The 24,808-nt window shown below is 37.6% G+C and overlaps 1 protein-coding gene across 5 annotated transcripts in view; it reads left to right on the top strand.

The window, feature by feature from the left end:
- mnb (minibrain) overlaps positions 1–24,808 on the top strand; it is a 152,838-nt gene that overhangs the window by 5,286 nt on the left and 122,744 nt on the right. For 2 of the 5 annotated variants that reach the window (XM_053752896.1, XM_053752900.1), the window contains exons 2-3: positions 20,174–20,352; positions 22,343–22,444. In XM_053752896.1, the coding sequence (XP_053608871.1) occupies positions 20,174–20,352; positions 22,343–22,444 (281 nt within the window). Of the gene's footprint in view, positions 1–13,426; positions 13,794–20,173; positions 20,353–22,342; positions 22,445–24,808 lie in introns of those variants that run through there. The other 3 variants (XM_053752897.2, XM_053752899.2, XM_053752898.1) reach the window with 3 other exon arrangements.

Here is a 24,808-nt window from a genome sequence, read left to right on the forward strand (position 1 = left end):
CTAGATATAAAATAAAATAAATTAGCTGGCTATAAATAAAATAAAATAAATAAATAAGCAATTTATCAAAAATATTGTGTGTTCCTTTCTTTATTTAAATTCTTATCAGGTTTCAAGATACTTCCGCCAACCACGGTACCATAATCTCCCTTCATTATAGGGATAAAGATCTTTGACAAATTCGCTAACAATCTCTTTGTAATCCATGAATGCTTTCTAAAACATGCTAATTTGGTTGGAGGAGCGGAATTTAACTTGGATGAAAATTAACGCGAGGGCCCCGTGTGGAAGCCGTAGCGGGATCTTCTCACAATTTGCTGCAGTCGGCAAATTGTATATTTACCTACTATAATAAAAACAATATTACACTTAGTTACATACACATAATTCTCAATCAAGCGTCTTATTTAATTTTAAAATCACAATATTTTTTTGGGAATTTATTCCGCGGTCATATAAAACTCACACCGTTTTAATGTTTGTCGTGGCCCGTCAAAATCCGAAGTGCCAAATATTTGAAACTCCACTCGTGCCGGAGCGGTACACTCGCGTTTTTTCGTTTGTGATCAACTTTCATTCACCGTCTGAAAGCGTTGCTATGCGGATGCTGCTTCGTCATAAACCCGTCCCGGCGTGTCGATCATATCGACTGTGGATTTCACTGTCATACATCTCATTCATTTCGTAATCTTAAAATAGATTATCGTAATAGCTTTCATCCGACGACATACCTTATTTAATTAAAACTATCTTTGAATTACACAGGCATCCAGAATTCCAAAAGTTTTAGACTCCTTGTTTTCGTTGATTAATAGCTCGAACACGTTCAATAAATATCTTATATTTGGCGAAGTTCTCAGAATACCACCGATGTCTTAATCATCTAAACAGCGGAATGAAGAAAAAAGGAATGAATGCTTTCATCAAGGTTCATAGTCCAGACTTTGTGTAAATTATTTTCTGTGGATTTTTTAATACTTTGACGATCCGTCGTCTGAAATTCCGTACAAATAATTTACATCGAATAACCTGTATCGATTACTATAGTTACATACCTAGTCCTAACCAGTTATCCCATGTCTGGCATAGTCTGCCGGTGAATGGTCACCTTTCACCGACGCACGGTCTAGACGAGTTGGCTTCGCGACCCGTGAATGAATTCCACATCGGTTCGGAATGCGGAACAATTCATTGTGCCCAAAATTTAACGCGCAATGGGCAAGTGAAATCTCGAATTAGCGCGTTGCCAATGCACGCATATTCAAGTTCTTTAAAGAATAAATTGGAAACTATCGTCACCATCGTGCTGCCTGTCACCAGCTGTCTAAGCTATAGGATAAGAAAGACAGGAAAGACTTGTTAAAACTTTTTACATAACTAAGACAAAAATGCGTCCTTAGATAAAAAAAAAGTATATATAACAACACACAATAAGCAGATAAATATCTTAAATTATCTTGCCTATTATCAAGGTGAATTTATGAAACTTTATGATAAAATAAATATGTCGCTATGCATTGAGTTAGTAATTGATAGAGTTAAATAAAACCTCAGCTCGATGGGACAAACAAAGACGGCAAGAAGTAGCCTTTCTATGTGTTCTCTAGCTAACTTCAACAACAAAAAATCACCTCAACCCAATGATCTATTTTGACAATACAGAAGGACAAACAAACACATTTTCACATATGTGGTATGGATTACTGACCTGCCAACAGACAGTTAAACTATACTAAAATAAAATAAACGTAACATATTCGGGTGTTACAGTTGCAGAATCAAAGTTTGAATGTGGGGTAGTTATAAAAACTATGTCTGGATGCGTGGGTGAAATTGTGTGGGCATTCAGGTACCCTATGCAAACGCTAAGATTTCTCCGGTGAACGCCAAGGCCATATCTGCGGTTTCATTCCGCTGCGCGATTATTTGAATTTTAGTAAGAAAAAATGACTAACTAATACCATCTGTATCTAGTATTTTGTCCTTTTTGTAATCGATATACAAATGTGTAGGTATCTATTGAGAATAAATCTAATTTTTGGGCAATTTTGCTCAATGTACTTACAAGAAGGTGTAAGCTCGTTGACGAAGAGTCGTGCAAACTATTTTCTAATTGGATAAAAGTATATTATGTGTGCAACAGCAAGACTCCTGGAATATTAATCCAATCTTAAGGTCGCACCGACACCTTTGATGTCTAAACTACACCGACGCGCCTGTTAAAATCAACGTCAAAGTTGATGGTGCAACTCAACCTTAATGTAACGCTTTAATTGGGTAGTATTTACTCTATGAAAAATAAGTTACATGCTATTCTATGTATACATATAAAACTTGATCATCAAGATCTCTTTACGTTTGAAAGCCGCAGCGGTCGATCACTTACAAACAAAAGGAGTTCAATCACAAATATTGTGAATAACAATTTGCCTTGAATTTACGCTAATCATAGAGATTTATACGATACATTGAGTAAATATATTATAGAGTACAGACGTACTTGGCACTAAATACTCCCCCCATTCAGAGAGTTTGTTTCTTGAAACGTAACACGAATTAAATATTAGATATTTTCTAAAAAATTAATAAGTAAATAAAATTCTTCATTATTTCCAATTTTCTATACAAAATAAATTGAGTCTAAAATTAACATCGTTGATCTACTAGATAAAAGAGGGAAATGATATCAAGTACATCGACACTCCTTCTATTACATATATTACAAAATAAGTCAACGGTAGGTAATATAAAAACTTATTTTCCAACTTCGTTGACGTGGTGTGACGGAGTGTGCCCTAAAGTGCCCCTTGGTGTCGTTGACCGCCGAAGGTTTTTGCACGACCAGCAAGACTGTTATTTATAATAATTGAATGGGTATGGAAAGTCGCGCCTAATATAGCACATTCATACAGTTAACGGTGCCGTGATACCTACCTTCTTTAATGATGTACTTTTGTACGGTATTTCATACATTGAGCAGTGGGCACGCGTATCATATAATTAAGCTTTACCTTGACACTTTGTTAGAATATTGAAGAATCCCTTTTTAATAGTCAGTGGCTGGCTTGGTAAAAATATAGTTTATATGGATCTTTACGTTATTATCAACAACTCTTATCACGTCCATAGACTGCGGTGCTTACTTACCATCTGGAAATCCGCATTTTCGTATGCTGGTGTTATTTTTATACTATTATACGAAAAAACTAGACTTTTAACACTGCGTCATAAATAGGTAATAATTTTAGTCGGAAGTTGCTATGGGCCATTGTCGTTAACCGCTAATTAATTAAATACGTCAAATTAAATGTAACTATTTGCTCGCAATTACAGTTACAATTTGGTAGCTCCATTGTACAGGGTATTTATGCGACGAATTACACAATTAAATATACAATACCTATTCCAGTGATCTATACTATTATTATAAAGAGGTAAGCATTTGTGAGTTTGTATGTTTGAGGCGGGTAATCATCGAAACTACCGAACCGATTTCAAAAATTCTTTCACCATTAGAATGGTACATTATCCAAGTTTGCTATAGGCTATATTTTATGTCAAAATTCCCACGGGAGCCAAGCCCCGGGCAACATCTAGTACAGTATAAGTTTAAAATAAGGAAATGTTACATTTATTTCGGTAGTTACCTAAAGTAGAATAAAATGAAAATACTAGCTTACTAAAAAAATGTCTCAAGCGGGGCACACTGGTCGTTGTAAATAACACTTGCCAAAATAAAATAAAATAACTATCTGGTTGCCTGTGAACATAAAAAATATAATAAGTATAAATGTAGCATTATATGCGATATACCTACCCCACTTTTTAGTCAACATACGCCGATGAACAGTTCACAAAATCCAATCGTTGTAAAATATGACACGTGATGTAAAATATAACATGTAGATGCACAAGTAGAGATGCATTTGACGATCTCGGTGGCGCAGTGGTAAAGTTCTTGCCACTGGATCGAGAGCTCCCGGGTTCGATCCCTGGTCGGGTCATAATGGAAAATGATCTTTTTCTGATTGGCCCGGGTCTTGGATTTTTATCTACATATATGTTACTATCGTTGAGCTAGTATCCCATAACACAAGTCTCGAACTTACTTTGGGGCTAGCTCAATCTGTGTGATTTGTCCTGATATATTTATTTATTTATTTACACAATGTCCATACTAATATTATAAACGTTCAAAATTTGTCTTGTCTGTCAGGTCCTGGTTTAGCCGTGATAGCTCACGTCTGAACCGCTGGGTCCATTTTTTTAAATTCAGAATAGATATGTGCTTAATGACAAGGTCGAGCAATAGGGCCATGCTGCAGAGAGCAGATAGTTCTACTTCTGTAATCTTCAATCTATACTTGCAGATTTAATATAATCTGGTAATGGTTTCGTCCATTAACAATATGAAATATGTGTTATATTTGTTCACTTGATATTTTGTAAATGTCTCTAGGTGGGTCGACCTTCACATTCAAATGTTCAATGCCCTTAAATTCCTGTTTCTGAATCGGCATGAATTAATAGTTGTTGCGAGCAATTACACAAATTTTGTTATTGGAAAATTTAACTTTGCTTGCTATTTATTATTCTGCATTTTAAAATCTTTAAAGCATTAATATGTTCAATACACTACATAAAATTGGTGATAAGACTTTGTATAGGAATAACTTTTTTGTACATCAAAGTTTTAGTCCATAATTGATGTTAAGTGGTGACCGCAGCGATAGAAGTTCCATCTCTCGCAAGTCTCCACACTCAACGCGGAAGTGTAAACGCGCGCACTACCTTCCCAAAATGGTTTCGAATAATATAAATGCTAATTCTACGCCGAATAATATGTTAATCAGGAATCGTTTTCGTGATGATTATTGCATTATCATGATGAGTAATCAATGCCAAATATAACCATTTTCCACTAAAATGTAGTTCTGGAAGCTTATTATTGTTTTTGAAATACTGCAAGATGTATTCAGTATCATCACTCGCTGTCTTTTTATATTAGGCACAGGTATATTTAGTCACAGTCAAAAATACATTGCAGTGTGCTGCGTCATTTAAATTTATTACGTGCAATATCGGTCGGCACAGTACTTTGATATGAAATCTTTGAATGAAGCCGCCAAAAATGGTCTAGACATAATTTTCCTTGTTCATCTCAGCACTGGGCTTTCTAAAGTACCGTACAATTGAAAAATCTGGTTGCAAGCTGCACCCCACTTGGGCCCCGAGCCGACGACCGCAAACTTTTTGCATATGCCGTTGAACTAGAGCAGTACTTGGGGCTGGACGGTGACTTGTGTAACCCTGTGTACCCTTTCTGGAGTGGAATCTGCTGTACATTCCAATGAGCAAAGTCACCTTTGAACACATGATGTCAATTGGGGTTTTTCGTCAACATTAGCAGAATCGAATCCTAGATTATTCACTAACATTGTTGATTGCATTCATGGCTATGACGCCTGAAAGCCCGGTGTCAGCCTAAAAAGTAATCCTATTTTAGGATAATCTTGTTTTGATACCTACCTGTTCTTTTTTTGTTGTGCATGTGTGAGATTGTGGCAAAAATAAATGCAGTGCCTATCTGCCATCCCTCTTTGATAACGCTTTTGTTGCCTCCCAACTGTCGAGGCTTTTCATCCCGTAGTTGTGTCGCACGCCATCCATCTGAGGATATGCCACACGCAACAATCCATGTACGAACTACATATATGTGTGAAAGTACTTAGCCTTCTTGTATACAATTATACTTGATCAATGAATATGCTAAGAATAACGTGCCTTTAACCAGCCACCGGTTCTGTTCATTATCGGTGAGAGAATATCCTGATGGGATTCTTCTCAACATGGAGCTCTTGCTACCTATGTTGTAATCCTTTTTCACATGATAGTCCTAGGAAAGATTTTGAAAGAAAAACTGACCAGTGCACCTCAGTGGGCCCCGCGCTTTGACCGCCAAGTTTTTGCCCAAGTCTACACGCTCGCTTAACTAGCACAACATCTTGAAAGATATGTTGTTAAACTTGGCAAGTCAGCTGGGTTGAGACCCAGTGTACATGCAACAATAGCGATATGACTAAATAGGTATATGGAAATGTTTACAGATATAATCAACAATTTTGTGTTGTCTGCAACACGCGCGTGACACCACAGATATTGCAGAGGTGTCCTGCCCACAGACGCGATGACCATTTTCTATCAATTGGGCCTCATGCATATTTGCACCCTTCGTCATCATAAGATCTACCCTTTTCCACCCCCTGCTGAGCATAGGCCTCGCTTCGTTCTGTTTATTTAATACCTAATAAAGTCTAACTAAATAAAATACTTTTTTATTTATTTAAAGTTTGTTGCACAAAATACAATTTGTAAAAGTACAATATTATTTAGCATATAATAGAATATAAATAGAATAGAATATAAATCCATATGACCTATAATACAGAATGTGGATCCAAAAATTGTATTTATTTTAACTTAATACATAAGTAATTTGCAGAGCTACTGAGGTCAACAGTTGGAACGCTTCGAAACCCAAGTTTTTATATAAATATTTACATATATTTATAGTACAGACCATCAACAAGACAGCCATCATTACACCGTTCGGACTCTTCGAATTCAACTGCATGACGTTTGGCCTACGAAACTCTAGCCAAACATTCCAAAGATTTATGCACGAGGTACTACGAGGCTTGGATGACATCGTCTACTCATTCATCGACGATTTATTAGTATTTTCAAATAATCCGGATGACCACAGAAGGCACGTAGAACTTGTCCTGGAACGCCTAAGTAAATATGGAGTATCGTTAAACATCGAGAAATGTGAATTCGGAAGAAACAAGATTGAATTCCTCGGTTATCAAGTCTCAGTGGAGGGGATAACACCGACCGAAGAGCGCACTCACGCCATCTCTAACTATCCGAAACCAAACACGGTGCAAGATCTTAGAAGATTTCTTGGCATGGTCAACTTCTATCGTGACTGCCTACCTCATCAAGCCGAACATCAACACGAATTAAACAAATACTTACATAACGCCAAGAAGAACGACAAGACACCGATAGTATGGACAACTGAAGCCGAAACAGCTTTCGATATATGCCGACAAAGCGTTCTCGAAGCTACTACGTTATCACATCCAGTACCCGGTGCACCGTTATCTTTGTTGACCGACGCGTCTGACTGCAGTTTGGGCGCAGTGCTACAGCAAAAAGAAAATGAAGTATGGAAACCACTCGCATTTTTCTCGAAGTCAATGAGCGAGACGCAACGGCGATACAGCGTGTACGATCGCGAATTACTAGCTATGTACACCGCTGTCAAACACCTACGACGTCTTATAGAGGGGAGCGAAGTGACCATTTACACCGATCACAAACCTCTAGTAAACGCCTTAACAAGACCGCCGAGCAACAGTGACACACCGAGAAGAGAGAGACAACTACATTATATCAGCCAGTTTTGTTCAAGAATCAAGTTCATACAAGGAGAAAAAAATCTAGCAGCCGATGCCATGTCACGCATAGAAGAAATAGATCTACTCACATGCATAGATTACGAAAAATTATCACAAGAACAGAAAAGAGATATCACCCTACAAGATTTGAAAAATCATCCGAAATTAACTTTTGCCGACACAATTCTGACAGGCGTCACTCAACCTATCACGTACGAGACATCGACAGGGAAAAATCGACTGTATCTACCACAAGCTTTTCGTTATGCCGCTTTCAAAGCGCAACACGAATTAAGCCATCCAGGAATACGCACGACGAGAAGAATAATGACTTCAAAATATTTTTGGCCGTCTATAAACAAGGACGTCGGAACATGGGCCAAATCCTGCATTGGTTGTCAGCGTGCGAAGATTCATAGACATGTCGTCAGTCCCTTAGGCGAGTTTTCACCGGCAAGAAGATTTGAACATATACATACAGACATCGTTGGACCTCTACCGATCTCGCAGGGATACCGCTACCTCGTCACAATCATCGATCGCAACACGAACTGGATGGAAGCGATACCGGTCAAAGAAATCACCGCCGAGATTGTTGCTCAAGCAGTCTATGAAGGATGGATATCGAGATTTGGATGTCCTTTACGAATCACCACGGACCAAGGACGGCAATTCGAGTCATCATTGTTCAATGCACTAATGAAGAAATGTGGCATAAGGCGCATAAGAACTACAGCCTATCATCCTCAAGCCAACGGAAAAGTGGAAAGATTCCATCGCACATTGAAGGCGGCATTGATGGCAAGAGAGGCCAGTACAAGGTGGATAGAAGATTTACCTACAGTTTTGCTTGGCATACGCACTGCACTACGTGACGACAACACTAGTCCTGCACTGATGACGTATGGTTCGACGCTACGAGTCCCGTTCGATTTCTTTGTACCTACAAAGTCAAAGAATGAAGACGCCCAATTCATCCGCCAGTTCACAGAAACAATGTCAACTCTATCACCTGTACAGAGAATAATCGCATCGAGTAAGAACCTCTTCGTATATAAGGAATTATCAACATGCAGTCATGTATTCGTCCGCAATGACACTGTGAGAAGCCCCTTGATAGCGCCATATGACGGTCCATACAGAGTGATAGAGCGAAACAACAAATATTTCAAGATTGAATTGCCACTTCGAGCATCCAATATATCCATAGATCGACTCAAACCGGCACACATAATCAAGCAAGATGACGACGTAGCGGCAAACGCGCAACCGAGCCATCCCCACTCCTCGAAACCCGCACCAGCAACGAGTACATCTCAGCGCTCACTATCTGCTCACACGCCGAGTGCGCCGCAACCACGTATTGTCAAGCCGGGAAAACAGGAAACAACAACTATGCCGAAGATATCAAGACATGGAAGAGTAATCAAACCTTGTGTACGCTTCGCTTGAAGGGGGATAATGTGGAGCCCACAAACAGTTTGAATAGAAACAACGCGACGCGACGCGCGCTCCGTTCAGCGCGCTCCCCACCACCGCGCGAGTTGTGCCGTGATGCGAATTACGTGTGCAGTATCAATGTTGTACTATAAATATATGTAAATATTGTAAAATAAATCATTCTACTTCCATTCTTCTCATTGGCATTTTATTTCGAGTAGTCTAAGCACACTACATATATATTATTATACTTTTAATGAATTTTGTTACCGGAGCAATCGCTTTTAATTATTTAAATTACAAAATGGACTAATAAGAAAGATCGAAGTCAGATGAGAAATTCAGCTCGGTACATCCGAATCTCTCTTCGGAAATCATTCCGAAATAAGTTTGCTTTTACAGTATCTTAAAAATTATTAACAGTAAAATAAGATTACAAAAATTTATCAGTTCAAAAAATGATCGAACGTTCTCAGGCGCCAGATCTCATCGATTCCGCGAAGGTAGTTCAAAAGATAGACGCCGCACGTATTTGTTTGTACAAAAACAAAAGCAATCTGCGCAGACGCATATTATCAGCTATCATGGACTGGTGACGTAACAAGTATGCATTTGCTGAAAAACGATAGTCCGACATCTGTACATATCGAGATAAAAATGCCCACCAATTCGGCTGATAAATAGATAACTGATAAATAGACAAGTGTTCCAAAATATTTGCAACTAAATGTACACGTTTGACCTAGGTATATCAAGCCGACATCCTGTAAGCACAATTATATCAGTCACCATGGTGACTTTTTACATCGAATACAAATTCAAAAAATCGTTATTACCAGGGTCCCAAAAGAGTTAATAGGTTGCATCTTGCATCACATAATAATTTTGGTGAACTGTCGATCCCAAATCTCTTCCGTCACTGAGCATAGATTTTCAAATAAACTACTTCACCAGCCAACCACCTGCACATTAATATACTTGGGACTCGATTCTCAATTTCATAACATTTTGAAGGTTTGACGGTTTAACTCAGTTTCTTCGTTCATAAATAATCACGATCGATAACGTTCAATCAAACGCATCGACCGATCGAATGTTTTCGATTGTTAATTTGTTTAACACATTCGAAAACAATTGGAGAAGATTGATGAAATGAACTTCGATTACGTGAGAATCGGGCGCCTCTATATTAAATACGACACACTAAAACCACAATGGAGTTAATCGGTTGCATCACAAAAGGTTGGGGTATCGATAACGGCGCGCGCGATGTTTTCGCGCACGTTTCGGCGCCCCCGCGCGGGCCCCGGGTGAACGGCCAGACAGACGGGCGGCCGGCCGTTAAACCTGCCGGTGCGGCCTCGCGGGCCTCCGCCATCTGCACCGTGGTGCCGCACGACCATACGATTGTTTTCAAACTTTTTATATTCAGTAATTCATGGGTATCAAGAGAATCGCGACCAAATCTATCACACTAGTGTGAGCTTGAATATTTTATACCTGTGTGACCACATTTTGAGGGCTAAGTATTTGTTATATTCAATTATTAGACGTTATTTTCACTGGTTACTAACAAATAGATTTGTTAATTGTATCATCGAGACTAGAATTTGTCGAAGTAGAAGTTTGCGGTGAAGTTCTTGCGCCGCTTCTTCACCAGCGCTAAGAAATGATCACTTATTGACATACAAATTTAGTCCGAGTAAAATCTTATCGTCTCAATCGATATTCTGTTTTCATATTTATTTCTATCACGACATCCTTGGGTAGGATTTAATTTAACGGCCACTTAAAGTACGATCGCGTCCTACAATCAAACCCGCCCGCTTGTCCTTAGATGTCGTCAACTAATAAAGACAGCAAGCAGATCTCAGCAACTAATGAATGTATGCGACTAGAAAATAACGACAAAAATAATTCGGCATTCCATCCAATCTATGTATAACTATATCGTTATCTGGACCCATTATCAGATAGATATCTTTACAGAAGAGAGATCTTTATCATCTTCGTATTCTGTTTTCTGCGCAAACCCATATAATACAAGAATTACTCAGTAAACCCTTCGCTGATTACAACCAGATATTAATTAATGATTGAACTGGTGCACATGAATTCAGCTCGAAACACTATGGTAGTATTAGCTTATGTATTGTTATATATAAATGTTATATTAAAATTATTTAACGTCTGTGGTAAAAGAGGATATGAGTGTTTCTGTTCTAGAGCCATCATATTCTTGACGATCTAGAATATTCACTATGCAAATAGGACCCAGTAGCCTCTGATGACCGACATGAAGTCTGCTAAAACCTCATAAATGTGGGCACGTGCTGAAGTGGATTATTCTTAAGACTGAATAGGCAACTGCTGGGGTGTTATCCTCCTGAGCGTTTCGAAAAAATAAACCGTTTCAAAACTTATTAAATTAATAAGTTTTGAAAAACAATTTATTATTTCTTTCACTTACTTTTACAGGACTTATTCGTAAAATAATTATACCGTTCTGTGGTACCGTTTCTAATCTTCAACAGGTTAATTGTTTCGTAGGTACTTAATTGATACTGTATGATTATTTGGGCATTGAATACTTAATTTATATTCGATTAAATATGCAAACAGTATTTTACATCGCCGGCAATTTTTAATCAACAATAAGAAATTTGCATATGATGTTTTAATTTACATGTCATTGTGCACTTATCAACTGCATTAACGTCTTGTTCTAGAATAAACGTGGCGCCAACTGTGGCGCCGTTGTTATAAAGAATATACATTTTTTTCTTTATTATTTTATGTTTTGTATCACAAATACAATTGAAGAAAATATGTGTCCTATTTCAATCTAAGATTTTATGTTGCTACCTTTGTATGTCTTTAAGAAGCTTTAGAAAGTTCAAAATCTGTAAAAGATTATGTCTTCTTTCGACACTTTGATTGGTGTTACCAAAGTACGGGACGTTGAGACATGGTCATGAAAGTAGAACTGGACAGACCACCTGGTACGTCAAAATGATGGCAGGTGGAGTAAAGTATTGACTGAATGGTACCCCCGTGCATGAGACAAGCACAGGACAGGCAAAGATAGTGTACAAAAATAGAGGCTTATTTATGATCAGAAGCAGGCTGAAATGATGAATACAGATAGATTATTTTAATATAAAACAGTTACATGTTACTTCTTTAATAAACTAAAAACGAAAACAACTCCTTAAATATCAACCGCAAATTCCGCCTAATCCACCGCTCCGCTATGCAAACTGATTTAATAGGTCACATTGATATGCATTCGGCTATATTTTCCGAAGGGGCCGACCGGCCCACTCCCGGCCAAGGTGATGCTAATGGGCCTCCTCGACTTCCTCGTGTATGCGACGCATTCCATTGAAAGCACCTATTTTATTAACACTAGTTACATCGCAACTATTCATCCTCAGATTAAGATCCTCCTTTTAAGGTTGGTTGATCAAAGTGTACTAAGAAGGGCAAAGCATTACGTATTTTTAAAGATATTATTTTTTAAATAGAAATATCCCCACTAGGCTATTGCAAAAGAGCAGCTTTTTTCAAATAGATTTGTATTCTCCAGACGGTTCTTGATGGAATAACTATGTCTATTAAGCGACCGCCCTTTCCCAAGCTTTGAAATCTACTATTTCTTCTAAGTGCTTAATATAAAAACAATTGAATGAATGAAAATGAATAATTCACCAGCCGCAGACTGTTAAATCTGCTAATAAAAGCGTGCTCGACAAGACGCCGGTCGATATGTAAAGAGATGAGATCTAGGAATAATATCCTGGTGAGATTGTTTACGGTGCGGCTCTCGGTCGGATTGCGTCGCATTGCAAACGGAAAATAGTAATGGCGCAGAGGAGTATACGACTCAACTCGAGAAGAATCAAGTTGATTTGGTGTATAAAATGAGAAGTAAAATCCCCATCACATTTTTTGTTTTTCATTTCTCTCTCGAATTTAAAATTTGGAATTTATAAACTGAGCACTGATACGGACTTATAAGTTTGATAAAACACAAAGCACCTGTCCTGTTACCGCCCTGGATGAATTATTTCTACACTGTGGTTATTTTGAAGGGCGGTAGTTTGTCCGGAGCTCAGACGGGCAGCACACAGGTGGTGCGGAGCGAACGTCTGCATCGGTGCTTTTTCATTCTTTGTTTGCCTCGAGGATTTGCATACAATCGGAGAAATTGCGTGGCTGCCAGCCGGGAAAAAAGGAATTCGTGTACTAATATGCATACACGCTTCTGTTCTGTTCCTATATCTCATACTTGTAACTTACATACCTCATGCTTGTTCGAGTTTCTAAAATGAGCACAACTAACGGCTCTTTCAAATTGATAGTAAAAACTAATCACGCTTGGACTCGAAAGATTTCATAGGATGAATACGCCGGGTCATTTCTCGCGAATCATCGATAATCGCCGGTACAGAGTTCGACGTGTTTGTCATCTGAGTCACGTGGCCTTCCGCTTGGTTATTACTAGCCTAACGCTGTTTCGCGCGTTAGTTGTGGCGGGCATTCCGCGCCACACCGCCGTCCTTATCGTCTACGCGGCACGCATCAACAAACGCCACGTGTTGAAACATTGTTTCACAACAACACGCGCCGCGCAAGGACACTGCAACGCGTTTATCTCAACATGAACATGTTGAAAATCCTCCGCGATTTACACCGGCCGAGACGCCAAGTCAAACGATGACTTCCACCGATCGAATGGTTCAAGTGCTTCTTTGTGTTAATAAACCATTCTACCTGGGTGGTCTTTATTGCTCTTTTGTTTTGAAACAAAGCGATTGTGTTTAGTGATAGTGTTTTAGTTATAATTTTGTGATATGTCCGATCAGGAGGGAGAATCTCTCGATTGTAAGTTATTCTATTTATTTCTTGTTATATTCCCAAAATCCGTTTGATCCTGTAACGGATAATAAGATCATGTATCATTTTTCTCTTTAGCCGTTCGGACGCGTCAAGGAGATCGTCTTAATGGGTTCTTGGTAGTGGCGGGGAATTGCGCAGTTAGATCCAACGGCCATATTTTAGTTAAACTTGATGTCACGGTGCCGGAGTAACCTTGTGCTTGATACTCGTGGACCAGAGTACTACATTACTGATTGATTAAAGACAAATAAACATGTGGAATTGTGGATACAATATACTTATCATAAACAACCAACATATTCAACCCATTCTGATCGTGTAAGAAATATTGTTTACAATTCGACTGTCATGTTAAATTACAAGTAATAATGATTTTCATAAGATATACATAAATATAAAATAATTATGCAATAGCTTTTATTGAAAAAAAAAAAAATAGGTATAGAAGAGGTACATAGCAACTTTGCTAGACGTCAATGTTTGATAGTAAACACTAGGTCACGATTCGCGGTTTGCTTAATCATGTAAGCATTGCAAGAATTCACTTAGCAACAGTGAACAGACAATAACAAGTTTTTTTACAGTTTCTGTTGAGAAATCACCTGCAAATTTAAATTTTCTTGTATAGTTTCGCTATTGGCCCGGCCATTTAAATGTTTTCTTTTTTATTTAGAATCATGTCCTAATTCACACCGATCAAAGGGTTGAAATCCATAGAATGTTTGTGGTTTCTGGTTCGCTGGAGTCGTTAACACCAAACTGCAGCGTTCGCGTATTTTGCACCTCCCACGCCATCCACAGGCGGCTAATCGCATTCCTCGCATAGCTAACACAGGTTGTCGGCCGGAGTCCGGACCGCTTGCATCGGTGACGTAGCCGGTAGGGTTACCATCGTGGAATGTCGCTAAAAATAACTTTAAATTTAAAAATAAAATTGTTAACGGCCAGTGCGCGCGGGAAATTTGGCTGTTTTAGATATAGTCTGAATATTCTTTACTCTATTTTTTTTGTTATCGGTTGATGGCGGGTGAAATTTAATAATGGCCAGTATTTATTTTTATGTACGTAGAAAAGAAAATTCGCGTAACAATGTTTTAGTTTCTAAATAAAACTTTAATATAAATGAATATATAAATGAATCAATTTTGCTGGCTAAAAAGGTTATTCATTATCAACTGTACACTCACTTTCATTCACTAATTTCAACTTTATAACTTTTATAAACGGCTACCACAAAAAGTTTATGTTTTGAATTCTTGGCATTAAATTTTAGGTCAGAAGCCAGCGTGGCGCCTATTTTCTGTTTCAGTCTACCTCATTGACGAAAGTTGGCAAAATATCCGCGCTGTAGACAATAACATGGTTCTCCTAGCCGACATTCTTGTGTCCATGAGCTTCTTAGTATGTAGGTAATGCGTTAGTAGCTTCTTCCTTTAGTCGGTGAAGTATAGATGTTAGTCTAGCCAGCTATATTATCAGCGTATTGACCTTCAAGACGTAATCGTCTGGGCAGTTAAATAATTCTGAAAAGATTGCGCGTTAAAATTCTCATATGTTTCAGATCGTACGATGTTATTGCGTAACTTCTATAGAACAATTGATATAATCCATGACGTTTATGATAACAGTTCCCACGTCATTTTTTATATTTTAAACATCACGTGTTAACCGTAATAACCGTAATACTATAAAGTAAGATACTATATTCTTCTAACTACCATACAGATATCTTGGTTTCTCCAAAGTTTTTTTTCACTTATCACGGTCTTTGCATCCTTTTCTGACTAATGAGGATGACGAAGACCATGCAGTGTAGGAGAAAAAGTAGAAAAGTTGATCCTGGGCTCCGACGCTCTATAGAGAGAATTATTCCCGCCTAATTCACGAGAATTGATCCATAAGGGACCAGATATATTTTTCAAAATTAGTTTATTATATTCTGTTCGGATTCCTTAACTTTTTAAACACATTTTTAGGACAGTCGACAATAAAATTGTTTGCAGCTGTTCTTTTCTTGTTAGTATTGAAGAAAGATTTAGTTTTGAGATTTAATAGTGACTCCATTTTTTTCTGGAAAAAAATGGGTGCTGGAACGTATTTTCCGTGCTTTTTCTTGTTTTCCATTTTATAAAACTCTTGTCAAGTAATGTTTCAGTACTTTGTTATAAATTACTAAAATAAAACTCCTGTCAAGTTACATTTCCCTACTCTAGCTTTACAAATTGAAATAATCCGCTGAACAAAACTCTTGTAGATTATTTGTTTCTTGGCTTTACTTTTTCTTGTTTTGGTATTAGTTAAGATGGTTTTCGCACTGCTAGTGATAATTGAATATTTTAATTTAAAAAATAATTATTTTTACATGGCAACTGTTTTTCAATTGACTGTACTTATTTATAATAAAAGGACCGGATCAGACCGGAATTAAAAATAATAATAATTGGCAGTAGATCGGTTTTGCGGATCAGACTGGAACTCTGACGGAAGTAACTGGGTACTTACATGATCAAATGCAAGAAAGGTCTTTGCTTCCAGTTTGGTCCCTACTTAATACTATAATACATTTTCCAAAAATATCAACACACAATCCGTGGTTGACCAGTATCCGTTGTAACATTTATCTAGACGGAACACTTAAGACGTCTTTAATGCTAATAGGCGGATGCGGCCTGGTTTTAAATCGGCGGTCTACGCGTTGTGACCCGTCTCCATTGTCATTTCAACCGTATTTTAACTATATATAAGGTTCGAAATCAAACGCCTCCAAAATCACTGTCCGTCCATTGATGTCTTCGCGGTGTTATCGAGTTCATAATTTTTATGTTTATATCCGTCTTATTTTCATATGTACTATATTTACGACGTCACTTTTAGTACGAGGTGTAATAAACAAGGGCTTAGTGTAACGAAAACTTGTTTTGCGTTTTATCAAAAGAGCATCGAGATGATTTTCCCCTTTTCCGTATTGCGCTTCAGTTTCACGATGAACTACGCAGTTGCATGTTCCTTGTGACGATATCTGAATGCGCATGGACTGCGCATGTGCATTTGATAGTAAAGGCCTTCGACACTCGTGATAATAGATTTACTGCATTTTTCACAAGCTGTCGGCATGGAGCTTCCAATCTTACTTATTTTCGTATGTAAACTATTAAAGAAGATATGGTGTTTTGAAAATTTAATCAATTGTAATATTTATCTATAAATTATTTTCTTGACATCTTTAACCGAATAAAATTTAAATATTTCATAAAAATAAAAAAAATAAAAACATTAAAACTGAGCATTTTGACCGATGTTGTTTTAACATATCAAAGTCTAAACTAAACCAAAACGTGTGCCAGCCCCAAAGTATCTGTGTTTTACTATGAAATGTCACTTCAGGGCAGACGGTACACAAATAAGACAGAATTAACTTGTCTGCGACCTTTGCATTGGGCGGCAAAGTTCACATTTGCACCTCTTATTGCGAAACAGCACTAAAAACTGCTCAAAACATTATACCTGACTAGACAGACTAAATGTATCTAGATTTTATATATTCACTGTAACTGGATACTGTATACTGTATATTTAATTTTGTATTTTATCTTTCGGCATTTTAGGAAAGTCGTTTGTCAACAAAAAAGTTAAACAATACATTCATCATAGCGTCACACCTGTTTCTGTACTGTAGAGGTAGGTCGAGACTAGGGATTTCCACCTGACATCTCACTTGCTTTCTCTATACTAATTACTCTTTTCTCATACATGCTCGCCGGTTACCTGTGCTCCTAATGTCGCATTCTGGTCGCGATACGTTCATCGAGCAACTTAAAAATTTCCATATAAATAGATTATATATATAATATATTAGGACAAATCACACAGATTGAGCTAGCCCCAAAGTAAGTTCGAGACTTGTGTTATGGGATACTAACTCAACGATACTATATTTTATAACAAATACATATATAGATAAACATCCAAGACCCGGGCCAATCAGGAAAAGATCATTTTCCATCATGACCCGACCGGGGATCGAACCCGGGACCTCTCGGTTCAGTGGCTAGAACCTTACCACTGCGCCACCGAGGTCGTCAAAACTATTGAATTTTGTGATGAAAAATAACTTACTTCGAATCTCATTTATTGTATATTTTCATCGTTTTATAAACAACCGTCTACTTGGTTTAATAACACGGCATTAGCCCGCCTGTGAAAGTATTACACCGTTGTTGATGCAGCGAGCTGTACCTATGTTTACACAACGAAAGAGGACCTGAGTGCTGAGTCTCGATCGCTATTGCCATAAGAAATTGGCAGTTTAGCTAGACAGTTGGTCAGCTGATGACTTGTCTTGACTGTCAGCTGATTCGTTCTCACTTTAGACAGGTTGTTAGTATTGACTGTACAAAACCCGGGCTTGATTCTCACGCAATCGAAGTTCATTGCTTAAATTTTCTCAATTTTTTTGACGTTTAACACAGTTACTGCTATCACAAGCGACTGCCGACATGTTGATAGCCCCCAGAGAACGTTATAAGGAAACTGTAGCCCTGCAAATGTTTAGAGACTTCTTACCAACAAACTTGAATCTCTACAAGCTATACGGGGGAACTTTAATGTTATTACTATCTTCAAGTTCACGCTGTTTCGTGAGGTTTCAGCCTGTACAATAAAACTGGCTCGTGAGAATTGTTGGACGAAATGGTACAAATCGAGGTTCTAGATTACCTGTGTACAAGCGCTGAAGCTATCCTTTAGCAGCTTTTTAGTCTTTGAAGTATAAACATGACGAGTGAACCGTATATGTATTAATTAGTTATAGAAAGTACTGAAAAATCAATGTCAATCATTAATCTTTACCTATGAGATATTGTTGTTTAACCTGATAGTAAAAAATATTGAATCCATATATGATATACTGAATCTTATACCGCTAAATTGAAGTCGTTGGCTTACATTTTGAAAAACGAACTGGTGTATACCAGTTCGTTACCGATAATACTAATCAAGTCAACAGTCAATTACGCTATGTCTACCAATAAAAATAATAAGTTTACATTGATTCAATATGTTTGGATACTTAGTGACGTGGTGGCGCTTATGTAATTTGCTTTGAGTCATTCATACCAACACACAAAGGCGCGTGGGCGGTACAGGTGAAAAAGGACCGTTCGCATGGCAATTTGGTCTATTATGACATCAGCGTGATTGATACGGACCGCCCCTTGACGACCGATCCATTCCTCAACTATTAGCCGTAAGTAGATCTGTTTGTATTGTTAATCGTCTCAGGAAATACTATGAAAACTAATGTTTTTGATTCAAAATACAGGATTAAAAATACATATAGATCATCAACAAATAGTAAAATTAGTTTGCTACCCGGAACCGTGATAAACAAATGTGTTTCGCATTTATAATTTTACTTCGCTTTTAAAAAGTTTTTATCTGAGAACATAGGTTCTTCTCAGATTTTATTCTCATCGAAATCCGCCTGTTTTGCATGAAAGCGCGAACTTCTATCTATTATTATATTAGTAGGATAGCATGTTGGATAAAAGTTGCTTGTATTTTTTGTTTCATGAATTATTTTCTGTATCCAAACAAAAACTTTCAATTTTGAATTTTGATCGTATCGTGGATTGTTTCATGTTGTTGATAATAGCCCGATAGCGCGTCGCTTCGATGACTCCTTATCCAACAATATCACGGTGACGTACATGTATGACGATTCTCAGAATATTATGCGCTTAATCATTATTGGTTTAGTAACCACTTCGCGTTACAATAGTGTTGGTCAGCTTATGACTACGCTTACCTCACGATTTGATCGTTACAATATGTTCTATGTTACAATGATATGAAGCATTTGAGCATGAAAATAATTAATTAAATTACATGCCTTGTTGTCGGTAAAAAAATTCTGCAACCGCTTCAAGATTTATAAATAATGTCGAACTGAAGTCAAGACAGTTGTCCAATCAAGTCAAAGTGTCAACGGCAAATGAAAATTTAATGGTGCTCAGTAAAGTTGCGTGAAAGTGAAACTAATTCACTTTCCTGCACTAAATCAAAGTTTAATGGCGGTGGTTGTCAGCAGCTGTGAGTTTTCTCGACTATTACTGGTACGTCAACTCGGGAACAGTGCCCAGGGCGACTAAGTGTTAGCTTTGTTTTCTTTATCAGCTTTCACACAATCATTTGTGAATAGGGAACTGCGATTTATCTTGATATTGAAGATTTCAATTATAAACATGGGTAACAAAACGAATAGTAATATTTCTCAAAGAAATACACAAACAATAGTCACGTAGGTACGTAATTAACAAATACAGATATGAATGGCATTTGTTGTATACATGTTATGTTTGTTCCAGTGGGCGTTGTCGGCGGCGGTATGTCCGAGTCCGCCAGCGCCGAGAGGCGGCACGGTCCGCTCTACGGGCGGTTAGTGGCTGAAGACCAGCTCGCCTCCATGAGTGCACCTTCAGACATTCAGGTGAGCGCGACGCCGCGCAACCCCCGAGCTTTCTGCCGCTACCGTACCTCCGCACAGGTAAATGATGCACGAAGCAGTTTGACGTGATGCCGGCTGTTGTCTGTACTCTACGGGTGGTTAGTGGCAGAAGATCAGCTCGCCCCCATGAGCCCACAGCACTGTACCTCCGCACAGGTAAATGATGGACGAGGCAGTTTGAATTGACGACTACCTGTGCAATTGTATTAGCAGATCCACAGATCGGTGGGTATCGGACACTTCTATATATCTGATATTATTGCATTAGACTGATGCTAAATTGGTGCAACAGAGTTGATGTGATGGTCTGTTATACTATAAGCATTTATTATTTTATGTAGTAGATATTTAAATCTTGCGCAGAAAAAACATACATAAATGAAAGCTCGAGACAGAAAAAAGTACGTATTATAACTTATTTTCTTTTTTAATGCCTGCTTTGATTATCACTAGTGTTCGGCCAACGGACGTAGTTTTACACTCATAAAAAAGAAAACATTAAAGGCAAAAGAAATCTATCACAAAAACATGTGTCTAAAGATAAAATTCCGCGCCAAACCAAAAACTGTAGACAAATGCGCGAAACATTCGCGTGAACTGCGTAGGCACACCTATTGTTTTATTAAAACGCCATTACCAGCGCGTCTAGACATTACTCACAAGTAAATAAATTAGACAGTAAAGTGCCATGATTAAGTGCTCGCCGGCTCCTCTTTCGACGTACTAAATGTAACTAATGAGGTGGATATAGAAATAAAAAGGTGTGATAGGACATGTCGAATATGTTTTAGTTTCTTTTCTGTTGGAGTTTAGTCGTTTTTTGAGTCCTTTTTTATTATTTATGTAATTAACCAATCAAATCTAGTTCTTTTATTAATGTTTCGTCTGATCCTGTTTACGTAAACTGAAGTATTTTTTGGTATTAGTACGTTTTTAATCGGAATAGCGTTAAAAGACATTCTAGGTCAGGATAAATTGTCCACTATTCGAATGTAGTAGTGTTAAAAAAGTGTTAAAGTATATTGCTTGCAATATCTATGGAACATTTCGTGCCGAAACGTACTGCCGATAGTTCAGCTGACTTACTGTTATTACCGATGTTTTCATCGGCGCGCAAATTGCGATCGTTTTGTGCCGTGTTAACGACCGCCATATGATAATACAAACTGGCTCGTGTCTTATTTCGTCCCGTACATCGCTTTTTATCACCGTTCTAGCTTGCCCGCGGCTCCGACCGCGTGAAATTCCATGGAAATTGTATGCAAAAATATTTTCCTAATAACGTTTTTCTAATAACATTTTTTGTTTCAAATTCTGTTTTCTTGTAGACATGTTGACAGGCCACTGGTAGAGGTAGAACAGTGGTTCTCATTTGAGTACACCGCGGCTTTAATGCACACATTCGTTAAGAGAGCATAAAATGTTTTAAAGAGCATGTCACTTTCGCAACGTTCTTTTAGTACCTGGAAGTTTTCATTAGTTAAGTGGTCTGGGGAGCTAGTTTTGTAATGTATGAGTGTGCCTCACCTGAAACCCCAATATTACCGGTACTGGTGAATGAAAATCTCATGCCTCAACGATGGCCAGCGACTTCCTATATTTCAAAATAGCACGCTTGTTGTTGTTGGCAAAAATTAAAAGTATATCATCAATTCATTGATTGTCTCATTTATCACTATACAAGGGTGTTGTTTTAACTTATTACCGCTGTTCTGTTTTGCGCAATGTTTAATAGTATATTCACATGGCACTATTTTGACTAGTAGTTTAAAGTAAATAATTTTGCCAAATTCGGTGTCGATTGAACCTCTTATATAATTTTTTTTTTAATTCAACTTATTATGATTTAATTCAACAAATATTAGTAGCAGAAACATCGTGAACGACTATTACCGGTTTACAAATGGAGACCTTATTTGGCAAATACTATATTTTTTTATCCCCCCACGGCTTAAAATGCTTGCATGACTGCTTGTCTCCCGTATTATCGCAATAAATCTATTATACTAACCAATCTCTTTTTGTCTAGGCTATGCAAGCCCGAATACCTCACCACTTTCGGGACCCCTCGACGGCGCCCCTTAGGAAACTCAGCGTAGACCTCATCAAAACATACAAACACATAAACGAGGTAAGTCTTTTGTTTTCATAATTATCTAGCTGTTAGTTCGCGGCATAAAATATACTATGTCACTTTCCAGCTCTTTACCTATAACATCAATAATCCAATGCTCCGGTTTGACATGAAAGAAAGACAGACAAACTCTTTAACATAGTGTGGAAGAAACGCGAAAGAGTCCTATGCTCAGCAGTAGATGGAAATGGGCTGAAATAATTATGATGAAAATGAGAAAAAGCTGTCCAAGCTAGCAATCTCTCTATCAATCTATCTATCTAGCAATCTCTCACTCTAACGTCTACGACGTTAGAGTGAGAGAGAGTATATGTAAAGTGAGATAAAGACAAACTATATTTATTACGAGACTGCCTTTATTATAGTCGTCTATAGTTCGACGGAAGTCATCCTCAAAGCAAGTAAAAGCGTTATGTGGTTGCCTTTTTACCATTTACTTTTACTTCTTAGCGAAAACTAAAAATATATTTTGACGAATTATGCCACACTAGATTAATAAATTCAATTTCGTTTCACTGTCGAAATAGTTGTGATGCAAATATATCGAGGGCGTTAGTTTCAATACTTGTAGCCGCCTTTTTCGATAATTCTGTGGGCGAGTTAAGCGTGGGAGCTGATATATATTGCATCGTAAATTAAAAAACCTACTCAATGAATGAACTACCAAGCGTAAATGTAATACAAACTGAAAGCTAAGTCAATGCTCTCGACAGTTTTCGTTTCGTCTTCTTCATTACCCTTATACAATCTTAAAGCCGTTTATGATGTGGAACACTAGACAGTATAGTTGACAAAGCATTCTAGCCCAAATCTGCGCAACAGCACTTGACAAGTTAATGCCCAAAATCCCAAAATCTTCTACTTCCAAGACTCTGGTAATGAACGGTCATGAAAGTCTGGCTGTTAATTGAAAGGACCCTGATTCGAATCGTACTCGTGTCATATGAGTTTGTTATATCAATCTGACTAGATCTGGTAGATTTCGTCGACTAGTACTGGCTTCCGGCGAAAAAATTAACGTTTCTGTGGTTTTCCGCGGATTTATTTAGACGGAGAAACTGACAAATCAGGTTTAAATAAATAAGGAAAAAAAATAAAATTAAATTGGAAGGTCATGAACAAGAAAATCAGCTACCGATAATGGTATTTTTAGATTTATTCACACCCAAACAAATGAACTTTTTGCCAACCGAGTAGACAGGACAAGGTTACAAATTATTGTATGTATTACGATTTGTTTATCTTTTACTAGATAAGGGATACTTTACTATATTTACAATGTCTTTGAACATTTCCTGGTATTATATAATTGACAGTCGGAATAATTTGTTTTATAAATAGCTAGCCACAAGCAACAACACAAATTAACCACACGCACAATATAAAATTATCTCTTCGCGATAACCATTTCATATTGAAAGATAATCCCCGACCAAAAATAGATACGCGTAAGTACATCGTTCTTTATCGATAATTGAGATGTTGGCATTGTGTATATTTATTCAGTACATACGGTACACACACATATACAAGTACATTTTTTTTAATTTTGTGATTTTTGGCGCCAATCTATGTTCTTTCATTCATTCCATCCCTATTATATACCATCGCTATTTCCGTTTCCTAAATATTTAAAAGAAAAGTATGCATCTGTTTTCTTATCGATACGGCTGTTTTATGAATGAATGAATTTCTTTATTGCATGAAACTTGAAAATATATATTTTGTTATGTCCTATCAATTTCATTTTCCTACAAATAATACTTTGATCACAATTGAAAATACATCCTCCTAGAGCGATCTGTCATCGCACGGGCCACACGTGTACACACGCCAATACAGTCACGGCGCCATCAATATGTTTACTACCCCATGACCTTTAAGCTCACGTGCGAGTTTTCACTTGTGCGTGGGTGTTCATGACGCAGTATCACTTTCCTTGCACGCGCTGACGGAAAATGCAATTGATGTTTATACTCTTATACTTACACGTTCTGAATCTAAATTCAGAACGTGTGAATTGGAACAACCGATTGATCTATTTGAAAAGAGATTCTCTCGATTTTTAACGCTATAAATAATAAACTCTTTGGTAGTAGGTAATAAACCCTAAAACCACATTTTAGATGACTAATTTTGCTACTGATCTGAGCGCTTTTTCGGTTTCATCTTCTGTCGAAAAGCGTACGAGACCAGAATCAGCATTAGTATTTTTTTAATTTTAGGTAACTTGCAACAAAAACCACGTTGAGGATTTAACGCAACTGTTCCTTACTTAACACTTTAGTTTGTGTGTAAACTGTTTACCATCCTGTCCTGTTATTAATAAAATCTACAATAGTATGGGGATTCAATATATGA

The sequence above is a fragment of the Plodia interpunctella genome, chromosome 12 (genome assembly GCF_027563975.2).
Source record: "Plodia interpunctella isolate USDA-ARS_2022_Savannah chromosome 12, ilPloInte3.2, whole genome shotgun sequence".
NCBI classification, from domain to species: domain Eukaryota; kingdom Metazoa; phylum Arthropoda; class Insecta; order Lepidoptera; family Pyralidae; genus Plodia; species Plodia interpunctella.